General features: G+C 38.0%; 1 protein-coding gene and 1 long non-coding RNA gene across 2 annotated transcripts in view; one reads left to right on the top strand and one right to left on the bottom strand.

The window, feature by feature from the left end:
* Nucleotides 1-4753, bottom strand: part of LOC139437801 (uncharacterized) — a 78248-nt gene extending 73495 nt beyond the window's left edge. Inside the window, exon 1 of the long non-coding RNA XR_011647702.1 lies at nucleotides 4253-4753. This is a non-coding gene — a long non-coding RNA (uncharacterized lncRNA). The remainder of the gene's footprint in view (nucleotides 1-4252) is intronic.
* Nucleotides 4754-4860: 107 nt separating this feature from the next.
* On the top strand, nucleotides 4861-18620 carry LOC131276451 (ubiquitin-like modifier-activating enzyme 5). Its single transcript, XM_058289728.2, has 12 exons — nucleotides 4861-5310; nucleotides 5789-5834; nucleotides 5944-6033; nucleotides 9365-9474; nucleotides 10163-10249; nucleotides 10856-10940; nucleotides 11814-11918; nucleotides 12096-12223; nucleotides 15468-15603; nucleotides 15873-15948; nucleotides 16101-16207; nucleotides 16704-18620. The coding sequence occupies exons 1-12, from the start codon at nucleotides 5117-5119 to the stop codon at nucleotides 16785-16787; spliced, it is 1248 nt and encodes a 415-aa protein (XP_058145711.2). The 5' UTR covers nucleotides 4861-5116; the 3' UTR covers nucleotides 16788-18620.
* Nucleotides 18621-19849: the final 1229 nt, after the last annotated feature.

Raw genomic sequence — 19849 nt, 5'->3', positions numbered from 1 at the left:
ATGGTAGAACCATTTTGGAAAACTACTTGGCAGTTTCATCTATACTAAATATACACCTATTTCATAATAGCAATTTCAATCCTAGATATATAAAAGATAACTGAAAACAGATATCCACCAAAACACTTGTACATGAATGTTTATAGTAGCTGTATTCATAATACCTCAAAGGTTGATACAATCCTATTCCTCCCCAGCCTAAAACACCATCTCCAAAGAACAAGAGTGAGGCCAGACAGAATGCAGCAGCAGCTCTGGTGTCTACAACTTTCTCATACAAGCCAGACCCATCCTCCCCACCAATCATATCAAAGGGCACTGAACTTGGCATCACTTAATCCTGTGTATGTGTGTGGGGGGTGACATGGGACAATTTTATTGGAGAAGTTGCAAAGAGTCAAATTGTAATGAACCTTAAAGCACTTTTTTTTTTTATGCCAAATGTCTGACTGGATGCATTTTTGATGATGTACTTCTTGACTTACATATCAAGTATGGAACTTTCATGATAAGAAATGAACCAGGTGCAATATAAAGTGAAAACTAAAAATAGTTACCATATGACCCATCAGTTCCACTCTTCCGCATATATCCAAGAGAAATGAAAAGATATGGTCACACAAAAAATTATGCACAGATGTTCATAGCAGCATTATTCATAATATCCCAAAGGTGGAAACAACCCAAGTGTCTGTCAATTAATAAATGCGTAAGCAAGATGTGGTATGTTCATACAATGGAATATTATTAAACCATTAAAAGGGAATGAAATACTGATATATGCTATAGCATGGATAAACCTTGAAAACATTAAGTGGAAGAAGCCAGAGAAAAAGATCACAGATTACCACAGCTACTGTATACCAACGTCTACATCCATTCTCTGTCTTCCCACCAGAGTTGACAAAATGTTCATATTCCTATCTAAGGACATCCCCTTCTTTTGTGAACTAGATCTCAGCCTACTCTTGTCTACTCAAGGACTTCATTCTGGCCCTCTCTCCTCCACAAATTATTCTCTCTTCTGATTACTGCCATCAGCAGACAAGCATGCTATTATTTCAAGCATAAAAAAGCCTTCTCTTGACCCAACACCCCTCTCTCATGACAATATTTCTATTTCCCTTTGGCAGAAAAACTAAAACCCTTTGGCAGAGTTGTTTACACCTGTTCTAATTCCTTTCTTCCAATTCTCTCTGAAACTGCTTAAATCAACCTTTTCTGCCTATCTTTCCACTGAAACTGTTTTTTTCAGGGTCACTAATGACTGTTACCAAACCACGGTTTTCTTCAACCTAAGCCACTCCTTTTCAGACTCCCTTGCAGGTTCCTCCTCAATTTTCCAATTTAAGTTAGAAAATGCCTGAGACTCAGTCTTTAGACCTCCTCTTTCCCTTTGCAGACTCATTTTCTAGGTACGTTCTCTACACTTGTAGTGTTAAATACCTTCTCTGTGTTGATGACTCCCAAATGTACTTCTAGTCTAGACCTCTGCCCTGAATGCTAAACTAATACATATTCCTTTGTATGTCTAAAGAGCACCTCTAAACTTACCATTCCAAAACTGCATCTCTTATATTGCCCCTCAAATCTGCTTCTCTGGTCATGCCCATTTCAGTTTATGATAACCCTGTACTTCCAATTATTAAGGCAAAAAAGGAATAGTTGTTTGTTTGTTTTAATATACCCCACATCTGATCTGCCAGTCCTTTAAAATATATCCCGAATATGACCACTTCTCACCTATGCTACACTATTGTCCAAGCCACTAATATCTCTTTGCAGGATTGATGCAAATAGACATAATAACTGATCCGCCTTCTTTTGCTTTTGATCCCTTTCAGTCAACTCTCAACACAATAGGCAAAAACATTTCTTTCATAAAAGGAAAATCACGTGCCTTTCCTTCTCAAAAATCTCTGCCACCCCATCTCAGCTCAAAGTAAAGGCCAAAGTCCTCACAATGGTGGAAAGGGTCACTGTTGCCCATCTTTACACTACTCCAAGCCTGTATTCCCTCCCTCCACATACCAGGTATGCACCCCCTCAGGGCCTGTGTTCTTGCAGTTCCCCTCCCCAGACAGCCACATGGCTCACATCCTCACCTCCTTCAAGTCTTTTTATTGTCTGTCTTTCCCAAATGGAAGTTCCAATAAGACACGGATTTTTTGTTTGTTTGTTATAGCCTCAGTGGTTGGAACAGTGCCAGACAAATATTAGGCACACGGCTGCAAATCACAAGTTTTGCTGTATCAAAGAATGAAATGCTTTAATTTAACATAGTTTGTATTTCCAATAAGATCTGTTCTACACTTTTGCAAATTTTTTGGTAAATTTTAATTAGGTAAAAAAGAATATTTACAAAATTTGTAAGGCATAAGGAATAATAATATAACAAACAGCAGTGTTTTCACTACCCACTTTAAGAAAGAGAAAATTACATCTCTCAGGTTCTCAGAAGTAACTCAATTTTGTATTTATCATTATTTTGCTTTTCTTCATACTTTTACTGTAACATTTATCTCCTTAACCAAAATTTACTTATTTGTCCCTGTTTTTAAACATTACTAAAAGGAAATCATATTGATTTGCCTATTTTCCTCACGCATGTTCCTAAGAGTCTATGTTCTTCTGTATAGACATAGCTGAATCATTTTCACAGCTATATTGATGTGGGCTATGGGTGGCAGGCTCTTTGTCTCTTCAGAGATAATCTAAACTATCTGTGACTTGTGGGTGTGGGATGATGAAAGGCTGCAGTCCTGCCCTTGGGGAGCAGGAAACAGTTTAACAATGCAAGATCTATAAACTTTAAGTATTCAGGGGAAATGCAAATCAAATATGCTAAAGGCTTATCTAGAATGTCTGGAGTCCATGCTAAAAGCTTACCTAAAATGTGGAAGATATATATGCTAATTGAAGCCTATTGAGAACTGAAACAAAGCGACCATTTGGCCTTTCCTCTCGGTATAAAAGACATTTGAAAATCTTTTTCTGGGCTCGGGATTCAAACTGAAAGCTCCCGAGTCCGGCCGGCCGTCAATAAACCATTTTTCCTTCTCAAAATCATTCCTGAGTCCTGGCCTCTCTATACACAAATAATTGAGCCTCTCTCAAATTCTATAACAATACGATATTCCATCCTCTACCTATACTGTTTATTCATGCACTCTATTACAAACAGAAACTTTACAATATTGAATTTTCCTATCCATGAACATGGCCTCTCAATTTATTTAAGTCTTGTTTAAGGTCTAATACAGTTTTATAATTTTTGCTACAAAGGTCTTACACGTCTTTTTTAGATTTATATTTAGGTACTTTACATTTTGATGCACTTATTAATCATATCTTCTTCAAAATTAAATTTCAATTGTGGAGGTACAGAAATTTAATTGATTTTAATATACTAAACCTTGATCAACTCTATTATCAAGTTAGATTATTGGTTCTTTTATTTATGAATTTGTTTCTTTGGTTTGTTTGAGGGACCAGGGCCTGGGGATTGAACCTCATATGTAAGGTCTGCACTCAACTGCTTGAGCATTATCCGCTCCCCGTGAATTATTAATAGTTCCTAAACATGTGTATTTTAGCTTTCCTCTATTGGTTTCTAAACTTTGGGCACTTATATTCTGAAAATATGGTCTTTATAAGATTGAGACTTTAGAATTAGAGAACTTCTTTGTGACCTAACATGTCTTCAATTTTTATGAACTTTTTCCTGGGTCCAAAAAATGAGCACATATTCTCTGTGGATGCATATTTATATACATATATTAAATTAAGATTATATAACATTTCTGGGAGCAATGTTTATGCCACAGCTAAGTTCATTTATCTAGCATGATTCTGGTTATTTAGCACCCAAGCTAATTCAGAATTAAGTGTCCTTCAGTTAGGTAGCTCTTCAACAAAGGTAGGGCAGATATAACCATCACAGTTTACCAAAGTGAGATTTCATGTTCAAAGGGTTAAATAACTAGTCCGGATTACCACAGCAAGTGGCACACCTGTAGTCTGAACTTTGATTTGTTTTACTTTGTTTACAATTTAAGGCAAGAAACCCTGTATTATAATTCCAGGCAAGAAATCTCAACTACCCCTTTATTCCACCTTCTCGTTGGCATTTCAATAACCACTGGGGTACGGTGCTTTATAATTCTACACCCCAAAGCTCTCTCCCAGCCATCTCCTTTACTGCTACTTTTTATTTTCTCTGAAATAAGTAAAGAAACATAAATGCATACACCTGTATTGGGCAACGGTCACGGCGGCCTCAGGCTCGGCCCTGAAGCCCGGCAGGTGCCGGCTCAGGCGGTCCTCCAGGGATCGGCGATCCAACCTGTGTTGCGGCAGCACTTCGGCCGCTTCGGGTTCGCCACTATTCCCGGGCTCCACGGCTGTCGCCGCTGCAGGCCGCAGGCCGCCACGGGGCTCCAGGGTCAGCTTTCCTCCAGCCCCAGGAGCGAATGGACCGCCCGGCCGCCGGGGCGGGGGCTGCTCTGCGGGCGGTGGTTCCAGCCAGTCACGTTCCGGGCACCGCTGCCCAGCGTGCGGTGACTACGGCTCCGCTGGGAAAAGCCAGAAGTTCCGGCTGTGTGTTCGGACATCAGAGAGTTTTCCAGTCAGCCTCAGAGCTGGAGGCCTCAATTTGTAAGAAAACAACGTGGCGGTCAAAGCTAAGGGGGAACAAGAAGGGAGAGACCTCCACCACCCCAAATGTAAGACGCCGGCGGCGCAAGATCCTGGAGGGTGCGGGTCAGAGAAAAGCTCCTCAGAACCTCCGGCCCAGGAGAAAAGAGCCTGGCGTTTCTCCTGCCCGAGCAGCGGGCCACGCGCACCGGCCCTGCCCATCGGTCTCCACGACCCCGGGAAGCGGAAGCCAAAGAGGGGAGGGGTCACCTTGAGGGGCGCGGCGGCGGCGGCGCACCGGAAGCAGCCGCGGGGAGGGGTCTCGTTGAGGGGTATAAAGGCAGCCACGCACCGCAAGTGGAACCGCGGGGAGGTGGAGACGTGTCTGTGGGCGCTGGGCCCTCCGCTGACTGAGCCGAGAGGCCGGTGGGGGCCTCCTCACTTACCCTGGTGGGCAGCGCGGGGCGGCGGGGAGGCCGGGATGAAGGCCTCGGCGGCAGCGGGCCCGGCCGTGGTGGCCGAGTGTGTGGAGCGGCTGAAGCAGGAGCTGCAGGACCTGGAGCGGCACCTGGTCGAGGAGAACAGCCGGCAGGCCGTGGGGGGCGCCCGCGGAGGGGTTGTCCGGCCCGGCGTGGCGCACATGAGCTCGGAGGTGGTGGACTCCAACCCCTACAGGTGAACGGCGCGCCCCCAGTTGATGCCCCTCTGCTTCCCTGTTCCTCATCGGAATTACGTTCCCCAAAGGGCAAGGCTACGTGCTATACTGGTCAGATGCCCTTTCTCTTTAAAAAACCGAAGCGAGTCAGCCATATGGTGCTGCTGCTGTGCCGGCAGAGGACACGAACCCAGAGTTCTCTCGCCTCTGCCTCACTAGGCCACCTCCCTCCACATGAGGCCTTAATCATGCCAGTCTCGAGGAAACCTTCCAGAAGGTGACGTTCACTGTGAAATCCCTTAAGCATAAAGGTCAAGTTTTCTAAAAGGTTCATAAACCAGGGGCCGGGGAGAGGAGCCCAGGATTGGCACCATTCATAAGGTGCTCGGGAACGTCTCTGACCATTCTACTTCACCAGTCCTGCCTGTCCCTTTCCTTTCCTAAGGCTTCTTAATTCAGCAGAAATAATGTCTAAAATGTTTTTTTCCTTTTTTTCAGCCTCCTGATGGCATTGAAGCGAATGGGAATTGTAAATGATTATGAGGTATGATAAACCTTCCCAAATTTTTGAAGATGATTTGAATAAATGAAAATTTCTGGTGACATATTGATGAAGTTACTAAGCAACACATACATAATTTTTCATTTTACAGAAAATCCGTACTTGTGCTGTAGCAATAGTAGGTGTTGGTGGAGTTGGTAGTGTGAGTGCTGAAATGCTGACGAGATGTGGCATTGGTAAGGTAAAAACATTTCTCTTCACCGATCATATAGAGAAATACTAACTCCTGGAGTAAATGAGGTACAGGTTAGGTTTCTTTCCTCATTACTAATGGTTTATTGATTTGTGGCATATTTATTCAGACGCTCGTTCTTCCGAGGGTTTAAGACAGATCCCCACTCAAATGGAAGCTGATGTTATTGCTAATTAAAGAAAGAACTAAGTTGTGTTCAGAAACTTTTTAGTTTGGGTGATATGACCATTTGGACTTACATGGTTTTAGATAAAGAAACTTAGGAAAGAAGCTTTTAAATTGATAGCCTGTGAGTAAAACACTAAAACATCCAATATTCCAAACACATGCTTTATGCTAGATAGATTACAGCATGTGCCTTTATTACTTTGAGTTTGAACTGGAGAATGATCCAGATTTTTTTTAACCCATTCATATTTTACTTTTTAATAAAATTTATTTGGATTGTGGGTGGTAAGTTTACCTATCTTTCATTTATAAAGCTAAATGTTAGATACATGGTAATTGGATAAGCTTTCCACAATCATATACCTTTTAGTTTATCGTTTCGATAAAGCAAGAATTCTCCTACAAAGTACCAATGCTTTAAACATGTGGATTCACATATGTCCCAAATTCTTTAAAGAAGATGGTTTTAAAATTGGCACTCTTTTATCAAGATAGAAAAGCCAAACAGCACAATAATAAAAATGTTTATTAAAATGTTTAATACCTCTCAAGAAGTTTTAAAAAGCCAGTCAAAAATTGCTTTTAGCAATTTTTAGCAATTTTAGCTTGAGTACTCTAGATGATTAAATAGGTTAGGGGTTCTTAACCAGGGATTTCAGGGGGTCTGTGGTCTTGAATTGAATAAAATCAACTTACTATATTTTTTCTGATCTCTAACTGAAATCTAGCATTTCTTTCACTTTTGAATGTATGCAATAAATTATAGTAGTCTTCATATATTATAGTCGTTGAATATCTCAAAAAATCACTTATGCTCATCCATTATTCAAAATTACGGTTGTTGTCAGACCTGACACTAGTTGTTTGTCATAAAACCATCAGTTGCTACATTCTGAGAAGGGGTCTGTGGTTTTCACCTAACTGGCAGAGGGTTCCATGGAACAAAAAAGGTTAAGAAAACCCCTGGACTAGGAATACTAAAGACCATCGATATCAGTGGTTCTTAAATTTGCATCAGAATCACAAGGCTGGTTAAGACACAGATTGCCAGACTTTACCCCAGTGGTTTTAATTCTGTAGGTTTGGGGTGGCCTAAGAATTTGCATTTCCAAGTTCCCAGGTGATCTGGATGTTATTGATTCAGGTATTACAATTTCAGAACCACCATATTCTTGTTATTCAAAGTCAAATTCATGGAGCAGCAGGGGCACCAGCACCAACATTTAGGAACTTGAAATGAAGACTCGAAGCCTAACCCAGACCTACTAAACCAGAGACTATATTATAAGATCCGCAAGTGATTCACATGCACATTAAAGTTTGGGGCGCTTGCCTGTATTTCTAACAAGTTCCCATGCTGATGCTATTGGTCTAAGGCCACATTTTGAGCAGTAAGGATCTAGATCAGTGGTTTTCAAATATTACTGTAATTAGAATTACCTGGGGAATTTTTAAAAAATTCTGATGTCAGACTGTAATCAGAATCTCTAGGGATGGGACTCAGCTACCTGTCTTTTTTTAAAATTCTCCAAGTGATTCCAATGTGAACTTGAGTTTGGAAGCTAAGGCTCTAACTAGATAAGTTTCAGGAAGTCTTTCTTTAATATATAAAACAGATAAGAAGCTGATTCATGAGTTTTAAGTAAGGAAGTGGAAGATGAAGACCCAGAGTCTTTTCCATCTTAATAGTATCTGGAAACCCTTGAGTGCCCTAGATTACCAGATCCAGATCAGCTGCTTTACTATAGATGCTACAAGCCTAACATGTGAATTTATTTTTACCCACAATTAGCAAATTAGCATCAGAAATTGAGTTACAATTCACACCTTCTATTCCCAAGTTAGTTTTTCCTACAACCTACTCATAAGAACCTATGAGACAAACTCAAATTTAATAGCTTTCCAGACCTAATAAGTATTTGTTAAATGAACTTAAATCATGTTTTGAAGAAATTTTCTATGATTAGAAAATTACCACAGAGGGATAAATGGTATCTTTTCTAGCAGTTAAGAGTTATCTAGATTTTGATATGGGTTGGATTAATTTTTTTCTTTATAGTTTCTGTATTTAGAAGAAGAAAATCCCATATTTGTTTTCATTATTAAATTTAAGATACTGAAAGTTGTATTACAGACTCCCATAATTGTAAATCAGGAAGGGACCTTGGAGATCATTGGGGCCAACCTCTTTTCACTGATAAGGTATGGGATCTGTGACCCTTGCAAACACCGTGTGTGTTGATGTAACAGAGAGACAGATGCTGTTTGAAACAAGCCTAAGTATATGGCTGGAAACAATTGGTTTCTATAGTAATGTGAACAATCCTATTTGAAACGGTGTTTGCTGGCATGAGTATATGTAGTGTCATATTCACAAAAGGATTCAGGTATACTATAGTTGTAAGTTATAACATTTTTATCTTATTTAAAGGGTTCATTTATGTAATAGGTTCTTGGTTTTTAGCATAATATTAAAATTTTAGAATAAAATAGGATTTTGGCAGTTTTTAAAAATCCAAATGAATAAGATGAAAATTAATTTTCAGTGACTCATTTACTATAGGGATTCTTAACCTTTTTTGTTCCAGGGACCCTTTTGCCAGTCAAGTGAAAACCACAGACCCCCTTCTCAGAATGTAATGGGAGATAGTTTTATGACACTCAACATCAGATATCAGAGAAATAAAGATATTAAGAAATAAAGATAATAAGAGAAATAAAGATAAAAGATAAGTTGATTTTTTTTTTTTTTTTTTCCATTCAAGTTCACAGATCCCCTGAAATCTTTTCATAGATTCTTGGGCATCTGTTGACCCCTGGTTAAGAACTCCTGATTTAGAGGGGCAAGAGAGCATTCTGTTTAGGGTGCAGACACTGGATTGAGAAAGTGTGAATTTGAATCCCACTTCTACTGAATATTAGCTGAGAAGTGGTTGGGCAAGTGCCCTAGTTGCCTCACTTCTGAAATGGAGATGATAATACCTGTGTACTTACCTTGTTTGTTGTTAGAAGCATTAAGTGAATTAATATGTGGCCATCTAGTGTTTTAGTTAAACTGTTTTAAACACATCAAATGTGAAGTCCACTAGTTAATTTTTTTAGTCAGTTTTTCGATAAGATTTTCACTAGAGTACCACTATTTTTATTTTAGTTGCTGCTCTTTGACTATGAGAAGGTGGAACTGGCCAATATGAATAGACTTTTCTTCCAACCTCATCAAGCAGGATTAAGTAAAGTTCAAGCAGCTGAGCATACTTTGAGGTAAATGGAATAGCTGTTAAGGACCATATGAAGTGAAATCCTTGTATATTTGGGTATGAGTTAACCTGATATGTAAAATGGACCCCAATTTTTCACTATACAAATGCAGGTTTCCATTAACAAAGAATTCTCTTCCTGTTAGAGGGGTGGATTGGTAAGCTTTTATGGACCCTGAAATTTGAATTTCATAATGCTCATGTCATGAAATGTTATTTTGCTTTTGATTTTTTCCTAAACCTTAAAAAAAGTAAAAACCATTCTTAGCTTTCAGGCTGTAACAAAAACAGATGGTGGGCCAGATTTGGGCCATGGGCTTGGAGTTGTCATTTGCCAAGCCCTGCTCTAGAAGTTCCTCTGTGGTACTTGCACTGAATTGAATGAGGAACGAAAAACTTTTTGTTAGGCTGAACTTTAACTACCAGAGATGGTAATGATTTAATTTCCAGCATATAGATTGACCAAGATTGGGGTAGGAACATTTTTATAATTCTTATCAGTCTACTTGCTTTTGAACCTAGTCCTCGAAAATGCAACATGAAATAGAACAGGACTTTGGATTTTCCTTAAATAGCTTGAATTTTTCTTTATTCTATTAAATGCTCTTTAGCTTTTTTCACTTTTTTCCTTCTTGATTTCTCTTATTATTCCTACTAGTAATCTTTATCTTTGTTCCCCTTTTCTCTCATAGACACATTAATCCTGATGTTCTTTTTGAAGTGCACAACTACAATATCACCACAGTGGAAAACTTTCAGCATTTCATGGAGAGAACAAGGTGAAAATGTTTACTTATGATTTTTTGTATAACTTCCAGTTCAGTTAAATATTTATTAGAAAATATACTGAGTTGTAGATATACATCGATATATATTTTAATATATTTTAATCTTGTAATTTTTGTGCCATTTCTGTGTATTAGGAGCTCAATTAAAAGTATATATTGTCTAAAAACAACAAAAAACCAAACCCTGTAAATTGTAATGCTATAACAAAAGATCCAAAATATAAGTTCTGTGTTCCATATGTTATTTCTACATAAAATCAGCTCTACAGAGACTGGCATAACATCACTGAAATAGTAAACTGTATTAAACTAATTTTTATTACATTCACATTTATAGTGACTGTATAAAATGAACAAAAGTCTATGAAAAAGCTGATAGGGAAATGCTAACTCTTGTGAAGAGACTACTCCCTTCAATTTTTGTAGAGGAATTATTACTACAGTAACATGTTTTATTCATAATAGTTATTCAGTACTTGCTATAAACTAATGCTTCTAAGATACATAAACATTTACTCAAAGACTGTGCGGCTGAACAAAGTCTAATTAGAATGCATTATGTCTTGAGATTTTCAAATAAAATTTTTCTGTGACTAGTAATGGTGGGTTAGAAGAAGGAAAACCTGTTGACCTAGTTCTTAGCTGTGTGGACACTTTTGAAGCTCGAATGACAATAAATACAGTGAGTATTCCTATTGTATAAGATATTTATAGATTTATGTATTTTCTTATATAGTCAATATATATTATCCATCCTAAAAATCCTGAATTTAAACCTTTTAATAATGTATATATATTTTTTAAGGAGTATCAGGAATTGAACCCAGGACCCCATACATGGGAAGCAGGAACTTAACCACTGAGCTGTATCTGCTCCCCCTGTATATTAGTTATTTTTGGTGTGCTTTTAGGCTACTTTTGAAATTTATTTCAACAGCTATAGGACTTGTCTTGCCTTGCAGATGTTGCATATTTTGTATTATTAGCCTAATCTCTCATACTGATAGACGAAAGTATAAAATAGCAATAACTTCTGATACACAAATTTTAAAAATAGATTAATATTTTGTACTACTTTTTTTGGTCAGCTTTAGTTTTAACTTTTGTTAGGTATTTTAAAGTAAATTTGTAACTGTACAAATTGCCAATAAAAACTTTGGTTTCTAAAAAATAAAATTTTAGTTTCTCAAAAGTAAAACAATTCTTTTGTATTATTTTAACTTATCAAATGAAATTTTGGATTTTTTTGTTGCTGAAATTATTTTAGAAAAGTGAATTTTTACATAAATTTTTACTTAAGAAATCCAGTAATCTATGGTTCAATTTAAACATATTTATTGATTGCTTGCTTGAATACTGTCAGTTTATTCTTCAAATGAACAATGGCAATTGTTAAGAATTCCATTTATATAACTTCCCCCTTTTTTATTAAGAAAATTAATTTTTAAAATCCTTGGTAATTCATTTAGTTGACCTGAATTTTTCATGAGAAGAATTGGTGACGAACTACTTGCTCTCTTACGTTCTTCCTTTGTTTTCACCTATTTCTACTAAGGCTTGTAATGAACTTGGACAAACATGGATGGCGTCTGGGGTCAGTGAAAATGCAGTTTCAGGACATATACAGCTCATAATTCCTGGAGAATTTGCTTGTTTTGTGGTATACATTATTCATTTTGGGCTATTTTTCACTGTTAGGTACTGAATTTCTTAGGGGTATTAAAAATATAGTACACTTTACAGGAAAAAGAACACTTTGAATATGATAGAATGCTATTCAGAATATCTCATACTTCCTTCCTTTGAAACGTGTTTTCTTTTGTTCCTTTTCATGTAGTGTGCTCCACCACTTGTCGTTGCTGCAAATATTGATGAAAAGACTCTGAAATGGGAAGGTGTTTGTGCAGCCAGCCTTCCTACTACGATGGGAGTGGTGGCTGGAATCTTAGTACAAAATGTGTTAAAGTAAATGGGGGCTAATTTTTCAGAATAGTCTTATCTGCTTTTGATAGAAATATTTCCTGAAGAATTTAAAAATTTTAAATAACCAGCTAAGTATTTAATTGTTTTAAATATTTTTTTATACATGTGTGTCTATTATATATAATCATATTGTGTGTGTATATGAATATATAAGAATATTATTTCCTCCCTGCATTTGTAAGAGCTCATGTTATGTGGTATACGTTGGTATTGATATATTTATGAAGCATTTAACCAAAAGATGCGGTCACCCCTCGGGCTGAAGTGTGGTTTGCTGACCTGGTGGGGGGCGGCGGCCGCGGTAGGCCTACTCCAAACCGCTGCCCCTGTAATAGGGTGGTTGGTCGGGCCCACCGCCACCCCTGAAGGAAGCTCGGCATGGGCGCAGAGTGCCCTCGGGTCTCCCCTTCTCGGCAGCCATGCTTCCGTGGCCGCCCCTCCTCCCAGATAGTGCCACACGATGCCTTCTTTCTCCCTGCGCAGGCGCAGGGCGGAAAAATCCAGTCTGCCCTTTTCCCTCCCCCCGACAGCAGCAACAGCCAGGCGTGGGCGGGAAACTCCAGTCTGCCCTTTTCCCTCCCCCCCCCCCACAGCAGCAACAGCCAGGCGTGGGCGGGAAACTCCAGTCTGCCCTTTTCCCTCCCCCCACAGCAGCAACAGCCAGGCGTGGGCGGGAAACTCCAGTCTGCCCTTTTCCCTCCCCCGACAGCAGCAACAGCCAGGCGTGGGCGGGAAACTCCAGTCTGCCCTCTACCCCAGCAACAGCAGCCACCAATCACTAAACCCTGCCACTTACCCCAGCAACAGTAACAGCCAATCCCTAACCACCACCCCTCCCCCGCCCAGTACCGCCCACTGACCTTTCTCCGGCAACCAATCAGAACAGGGCATGGCTTCGACCAATCAGCCTTCCCCAGCCCCTATAAAACTGTTGCCTCTCCCTCAATAAAGTGGACTTGCGTGTTTACCTTGTCTCCGCGGTAGTTCTTCTGCCGTGCGCCCTCCAGTCCTGAGAGCCCCCGACAAGGGCCTGGCCTCCCTTGTCCCCAGTTCGTCGCCTGCTTCTCCGGGCAACCCCCTCGTCGTCGGCTTTGCCGTGCGACCCCGTCAGCCAAACCGCGCAACCCCTGTGAGACCGACCCCTCGTCCCAAGCGGGACCGACCCCTCGTCCCAAGCGGGACCGACCCCTCGTCCCAAGCGGGACCGACCCCTCGTCCCAAGCGGGACCGACCCCTCGTCCCAAGCGGGACCGACCCCTCGTCCCAAGCGGGACCGACCCCTCGTCCCAAGCGGGACCGACCCCTCGTCCCAAGCGGGACCGACCCCTCGTCCCAAGCGGGACCGACCCCTCGTCCCAAGCGGGACCGACCCCTCGTCCCAAGCGGGACCGACCCCTCGTCCCAAGCGGGACCGACCCCTCGTCCCAAGCGGGACCGACCCCTCGTCCCAAGCGGGACCGACCCCTCGTCCCAAGCGGGACCGACCCCTCGTCCCAAGCGGGACCCCACCTCTACCGACCGAGCAAACCGTCGCAAAAAGATTTAAATCTCTGCAGGCTTGACCAAAGAGTAGTGACATAGACATGAAAACCCTGGGCTTCTACTATCTTTATTTAATTATTACTAAAAATAATCTGAATGTGATTAAAAACTAACCAGGGTATCATTTCTGCTATCCAAAAACCATATCTAGCAACCACACCTATCTAAACTGTAACTAAAAAGAAAGAAAAAGGTACCATATTAGCTAAAATTAATGTCCAAGAGTTTATGAACCAACTCACAATCATTTTATTAAAGGCAGAATACCTTTAGGTTTTTTTCAGTCCATAATTTTTATTTCACTTTACAACTTTAATTAGCTTCTTATGTGCTTCTTAAGCCTCCTATATATTAAGATCAAACTGGAACATGAAACAAGGAGGCATCCTGATCTTAGTATCTGCTGCCAGAAAAGAAATGGTAGAAAGCGTATATAAGAACTTTCAAGGTAACAGTCTAGGGCTGTTGCACGTAAGAGAAAATAGCCTGTACAAGCTTCGGTAAGCCCTAACTGAAACGTTTTGTAGCATGGTACAAAAGAGAGAGAGAGAGAGAGAAAATGCATGGTTACAAAGTATTCTTTTAAGGATGTATCATATTTAACCAGCCCTCTGTTGGTGGACATTTGGGCTACTTAAAGATTTTTACTATTATCAACAATGCTGCATATATCTTGCATATATCTTTATGTACTAGACTTTTGTACTGTGAACTTTTAGATGAGGAATTTGAGTAAATGCAGTTTGTTTGGTTTTTTTAGGAGGTACCAGGGATTGAACCCAGGACCTCGTACATGGGAAACAGGCACTCAACCCCCTTGAGCTACTTCGCCCCAGTACAGTATTTATCTTCACAGATATTATAGAAGTTTCCCTTCCAAAGGATGTACATTTCACTACAGTATAAGAGTATGTTTCCCCAACACTTTGATAATAGTGGCAATCTAATAGATGAAAAATGGATCTCATTGTAATTTTCATTTAATTGTGGCAAGGGCTGAGCACGTACCTTTTTCTGTAAATTTTCTGCCCATCTTCTTTGCTCAGTTTTTTGTCTTTCCTTAGTGACATACTGTAAGACCTTGTATATTAAGAATATGCACTTGAAAATGTTTGTCCTTTTATCCTTTCTTTTGTACGTGATCTTTTTTCTCTATACAGAAGCTTTTCAGAGGAGTCAGATTTGACTTCTGGGATACTGTAAACATTCTATATCTTGATCTGGTAATGCTTACTTGGATGAAGATTTGTGTAACAATTCTTTGAGCTGTACATTTAAGATTATATATTTTAGTGTGTGTACATTATATATGAAAATGTTTAAAAATTAAGGATTTGGTATCATATTTCAGGAATTTTTAAGACACACTTTTCCCACGTTTTAACCTCTGAAATCAGGATGCTTCTTAAATGTTGTTGACATGTCATTGGTTTTTTTATATTTTTTAGTGATTCATAAAATAAGAGTGTGTTCCACAGTTAGTGAAATAACCTTTTATTTCATTCATTCAGTAACTCTTTAAGCATCTCCTATGAGCCAGGCCCTGTGTGCAAGATAGAGTTTTCTGGGTATCATGCTACAAAATCATTACCTATTCCAAATCATTTTTTTAAATATTCAGATACTTTCTTCTAGAACTTTTATGGTTTTATTTATATAAATCTACTTTGCTTCATTTTTCCAGATTTCTGTTAGGTTTTGGTACTGTTAGTTTCTACCTTGGATACAATGCCATGCAGGATTTCTTTCCTACCATGTCCATGAAACCAAATCCTCAGTGTGAAGACAAAAATTGCAGGAAGCAACAGAACGAATATAAGGTATATGTCAGTCTATGAGAATATATGAAGGATCATAGTGCTCAGGACAATAACTCAAGAAATAGAAACAAGTATTTAGATTTGGAATACAAGATAAACAGATTCCTCCTCAATTTTTAAATTTTTATTTGTTTACTTCTAAAATGGAAGTAAATTTATGTACAAAATCTTTACTTGCTTTTGCTAGTATAAAAAGCCTATCTGAATTCTTGATTAATGCCTCAGAGAACTGAGAATGGATAAAAACATCTCTTGTTTGATTTCTACAGAAAAAGGTAGCAGCACTACCCAAACAGGAGGTTGTTCAAGAAGAGAAAGAGATAATACATGAAGATAATGAGTGGGGTAGGTATTCCTTTCTGAATTAAAATTGCAGCATAAAACAAAATCTTCCATGGCAGTGAATATAATTATTAAAATATCTTACAAATTTTTAATGGTTATTGCTTGTTAAATTAAGATCCTTAAAATTATTATATGATCAAATTTAACTCTAGGTATTGAGCTGGTATCTGAGGTTTCAGAAGAGGAACTGAAAAACTCTTTGGGTCCAATTCCTGACTTACCTGAAGGGATTACAGTGGCCTATACAATTCCAAAAACTGTAATTTTAAAATCTGATTTATCCATAATAAATATCATATAAGAAAAAATTTGTATTTATCATCACCATGCGGTATTTGTTTCTGATATTTTACACTATATAGCATTAAGATGTGAGAAGTATTCAGTGCTAATATGGTGATATACAAAGCATATTTTAAACTGACAACATAGACATAAAATAGTTTCAATTACTCATTAACAGATCGAGTATTCTAGATTTTGATGAAAATATCAAAATCAATTTGTACATTGATAGTTTTAGCCATACCACCATTTAAAAATACTACTTCAGTACAGATCTCAAAACTATTCAAATTGCTGCCTTATTTTGAGTGGCAGGTAGGGATAATAAAGGACTTTTTCTTTCCTAAAAATTAGAAGACATATTTATTAAAGAAAATTTGCTTTATAAAATGTTGAAAATGGTTAGGTTTACTGAGTACATACTCCTAAATCAAGAATTTTACATGCTTCTTTCCTTCATTAGTGGACAGCAAGAAGATTCTGTACCTGGGATAACAGTGGAAGATTCTAGTGAAAGCTTGGAAGACCTCATGGCCAAGATGAAGAATATATAAATAACGGACTGGCAAATATTTGATTTCCTATGTTTAAGCTTATTCCCTTGCAGTTAAAAACATTTGTTTTAAGATCAGTAAAACTTAAGGCAACATCAACTGATGTATAAATTTTCACTGAATTGTTATACTTTTTGAAAATATTTTGTTGCTTCATGCTCCCTTCCCCAACCAAATCACTTTCCCGAAACTCATGTGCCACTCTAATAAGTAAACATCAAAGGATTATTATAGGTGTTTATGAATTTTACCAAAAACTTCATCAGTTAAATGTTTTGACTGATTTGGGGGGGTGAGGTGGTTTGTGAGAGGGTGAGGCAGGATTGATCTGATGCTGTAGTCTTCCTTTTCCAAAAACCCCTTGTCTTGTGTTGCCTGAGGATCATGGATAATAAAGTAGTATGTGATCCTCAAATGCAGCTCTATTCAATAGAGCTAGCAAGTGCAATTGTCTTTCGAATTGCTCTGTACAAGAAAGTTGCCCACTGCTACTAACTTGACCTACAATGAGTTAAAATTAACCTATAATATAAAGACATCTTATCTTCTTAAAGGTTTCCTGATGAAATACAAGTTAAAATGTAGTCATTGTAATAGTTTGTAAAGCTATCATTATGGATAGACAGATAAAGGTTCTGTTATGAAATACAAATTATATTTTATACTGTCCCAAGGAAAAGAAATTATTGCATCTGTGGTATATCTGGAATCACTCTATTAATTGTGGAGCAAGAGACAGAAAATTTAGGCTCTTAAGATATCCGTATCACATAGGCTACCTTCTGAATATTTTACTTCATTTAATTTAGATTTCCTAGATGTTGTCAAGAGTTAAGCCTCCACAATGACTGACGTGTATTTTTTCCCAGGAGAGGTATCTATCTTCCCTTGATCCTGACCAGAAAACTGGTTTTCTCTGGAGGGATAACGTAACAAAAGCATACAGAACCTTGGTTGAAAAAAATCCCTAATGTTTTGGGATCCTTGGTTGAAAAAAACTCCTAATGTTTTGGAAACCAATAAATAACCATTACCAGCAGGCTGTTTCTATTCTGAATCTTTTGTTTTGGTGAGTTTTAGTTTTGAAGATTTGAATGTCTAAATTATATATCTAGGGGGAGAAATGTTAAAAAAAAAAAAAGGACACCCCATGTGTAAAATAAAGTTCTAAAAACTAATCAGAATGCCCCAAATATCAAATGTTTTTAATATACACTTGAGGTTATCAGATCATATTGTTGTGATTCTTGTGTTTACCATTAAGAAAATAAGGGCATAGTTTGTCTTACCCTTGAAATTTATCTTTTACCATTTCTTTATAATTCAGCTGTCATCACCTGTGAAATACTTTTTCTAGTTTTAGAGATTTTTTTTTTAATTACAGAAGTTGTAAGCTTACAGAAAAATCATGGAAGTAATTTCCTTATACCTGCCCCCATTTTGCATTAGTGTGGCACTATTGTATTACAGATGAGACACTATTGTAATTGTGACATTAACCAGAGCCCACAGTCTACACTAGGTTCTCTGAGCAGTACAAGCCTATGTTTTTTTTTAACATTAATATGTAATTTTTATACTGGTAACAGACACCACCCAAAATTTCCCCTTTTAACCACATTCAGAATATATAATATTATATTTATGCTATGCTACTGTCACCACCATCAATTACTAAAACTTTTCTATCACCCCAAACAGAAACTGTCAATTAAGCTTTAATTCCCCACCCCCTAACCCTACACATCAGCCCCTGGTATTCAGGTTTCTGATACCATGTATTTGCTTAGTGTAATTATTTCACACCTGTAAGATCATAAAATATTTGTCCTATGTCTGGTTTATTTCACTCAACATGATGTCTTCAAGGTTAATCCATTTCACATATATCAAAATTCTGTTCCTTTTCACAGCTTAATTATACTGCATTGTGTGTATATACTACCTTGTCTCTATCCATTCGTCTGCTGATGGACACTTAGGTTGGTTCCATCTTTTGTCAATTGTGAAAAATGCTGCTATAAACATTGGTGTGCAAACATCTTTTCGAATCCCTGCTTTCTTTTGGGTACATACCTAGAAGTGGGATTGCCAGGTCATACAGCAAATCTATACTTGACTTTCTGAATATAGATTGCCAGAGGACAGGGAAGAATAGGGAATAAGGAGTTAAGGCTTAAAATATACAGAGTTTTATCTGGGATGCAAGAAATGTTTTTGGTAATGGTAGCACAATATTGTGAATATAATTAACAGCAGTTGATTATATATTTGAATGTGGTTAAATGGGGAAATTTCAGGTTGTATATATGGTACTGAAATAAAAATTTTAAAAAGAAAAATCAAAACCCTGTAGAGTCACCCAAGCGCCTCAACTTGAAGATGCTACTCAGCAAGTATTGGACACATAAAAGTATTCTGTAATGTTCAATATACTTTTAAGTAATAATGCAAACTTTAGCCCTCTTTTATAAACTGGAAGGGAAAAGTGGACTTAACATTGCACTTTTGTTTTAAAACAGTAAAGTGTGGCTGCTATATCTTTCACCTTTATAATTAACACAGAAAGTTACATGTATTAAAATTATTGATTATAAAAATTATTGTATATAAATATAGCAATTGGTACAAAACAATATCTAAAATGTAACATTTATAAAATCTGTAAAAAATACTTAATTTTCAGTATAAAATTGGCCAAGTAATTTGCATTTGAAGTAAATGAAGACACAGACTTGAGACTATTTAAGAAAGAAGATAACGAATATCACATCCAATTTTGGGGAAAGGTCAATAAATGCCAAAGAACTTGACCTTTACTGCACCAATGTGACTGTAGACCTTATGCAGATATGTACTACACGGTAATAACACAGAATATGTAAAGCAAAGGAAAAGCAGAGGGTCTGGCCCAGTCTGCTCAAGGAAAAGGTGTAGAATACAAAACATAGAATTTTTTATTTTTAATGCACCAATCAGTGATTCCTGTGACTAGTTTTTAAGACAATCCAAATCTTAAATAAATATTGTCCATTCAATCCTCAAAATTTTTCTTTAAGGTA

The sequence above is a fragment of the Dasypus novemcinctus genome, chromosome 28, assembly GCF_030445035.2.
Source record: "Dasypus novemcinctus isolate mDasNov1 chromosome 28, mDasNov1.1.hap2, whole genome shotgun sequence".
NCBI classification, from domain to species: domain Eukaryota; kingdom Metazoa; phylum Chordata; class Mammalia; order Cingulata; family Dasypodidae; genus Dasypus; species Dasypus novemcinctus.
This window is presented reverse-complemented; position numbering and strand designations above follow the sequence as displayed.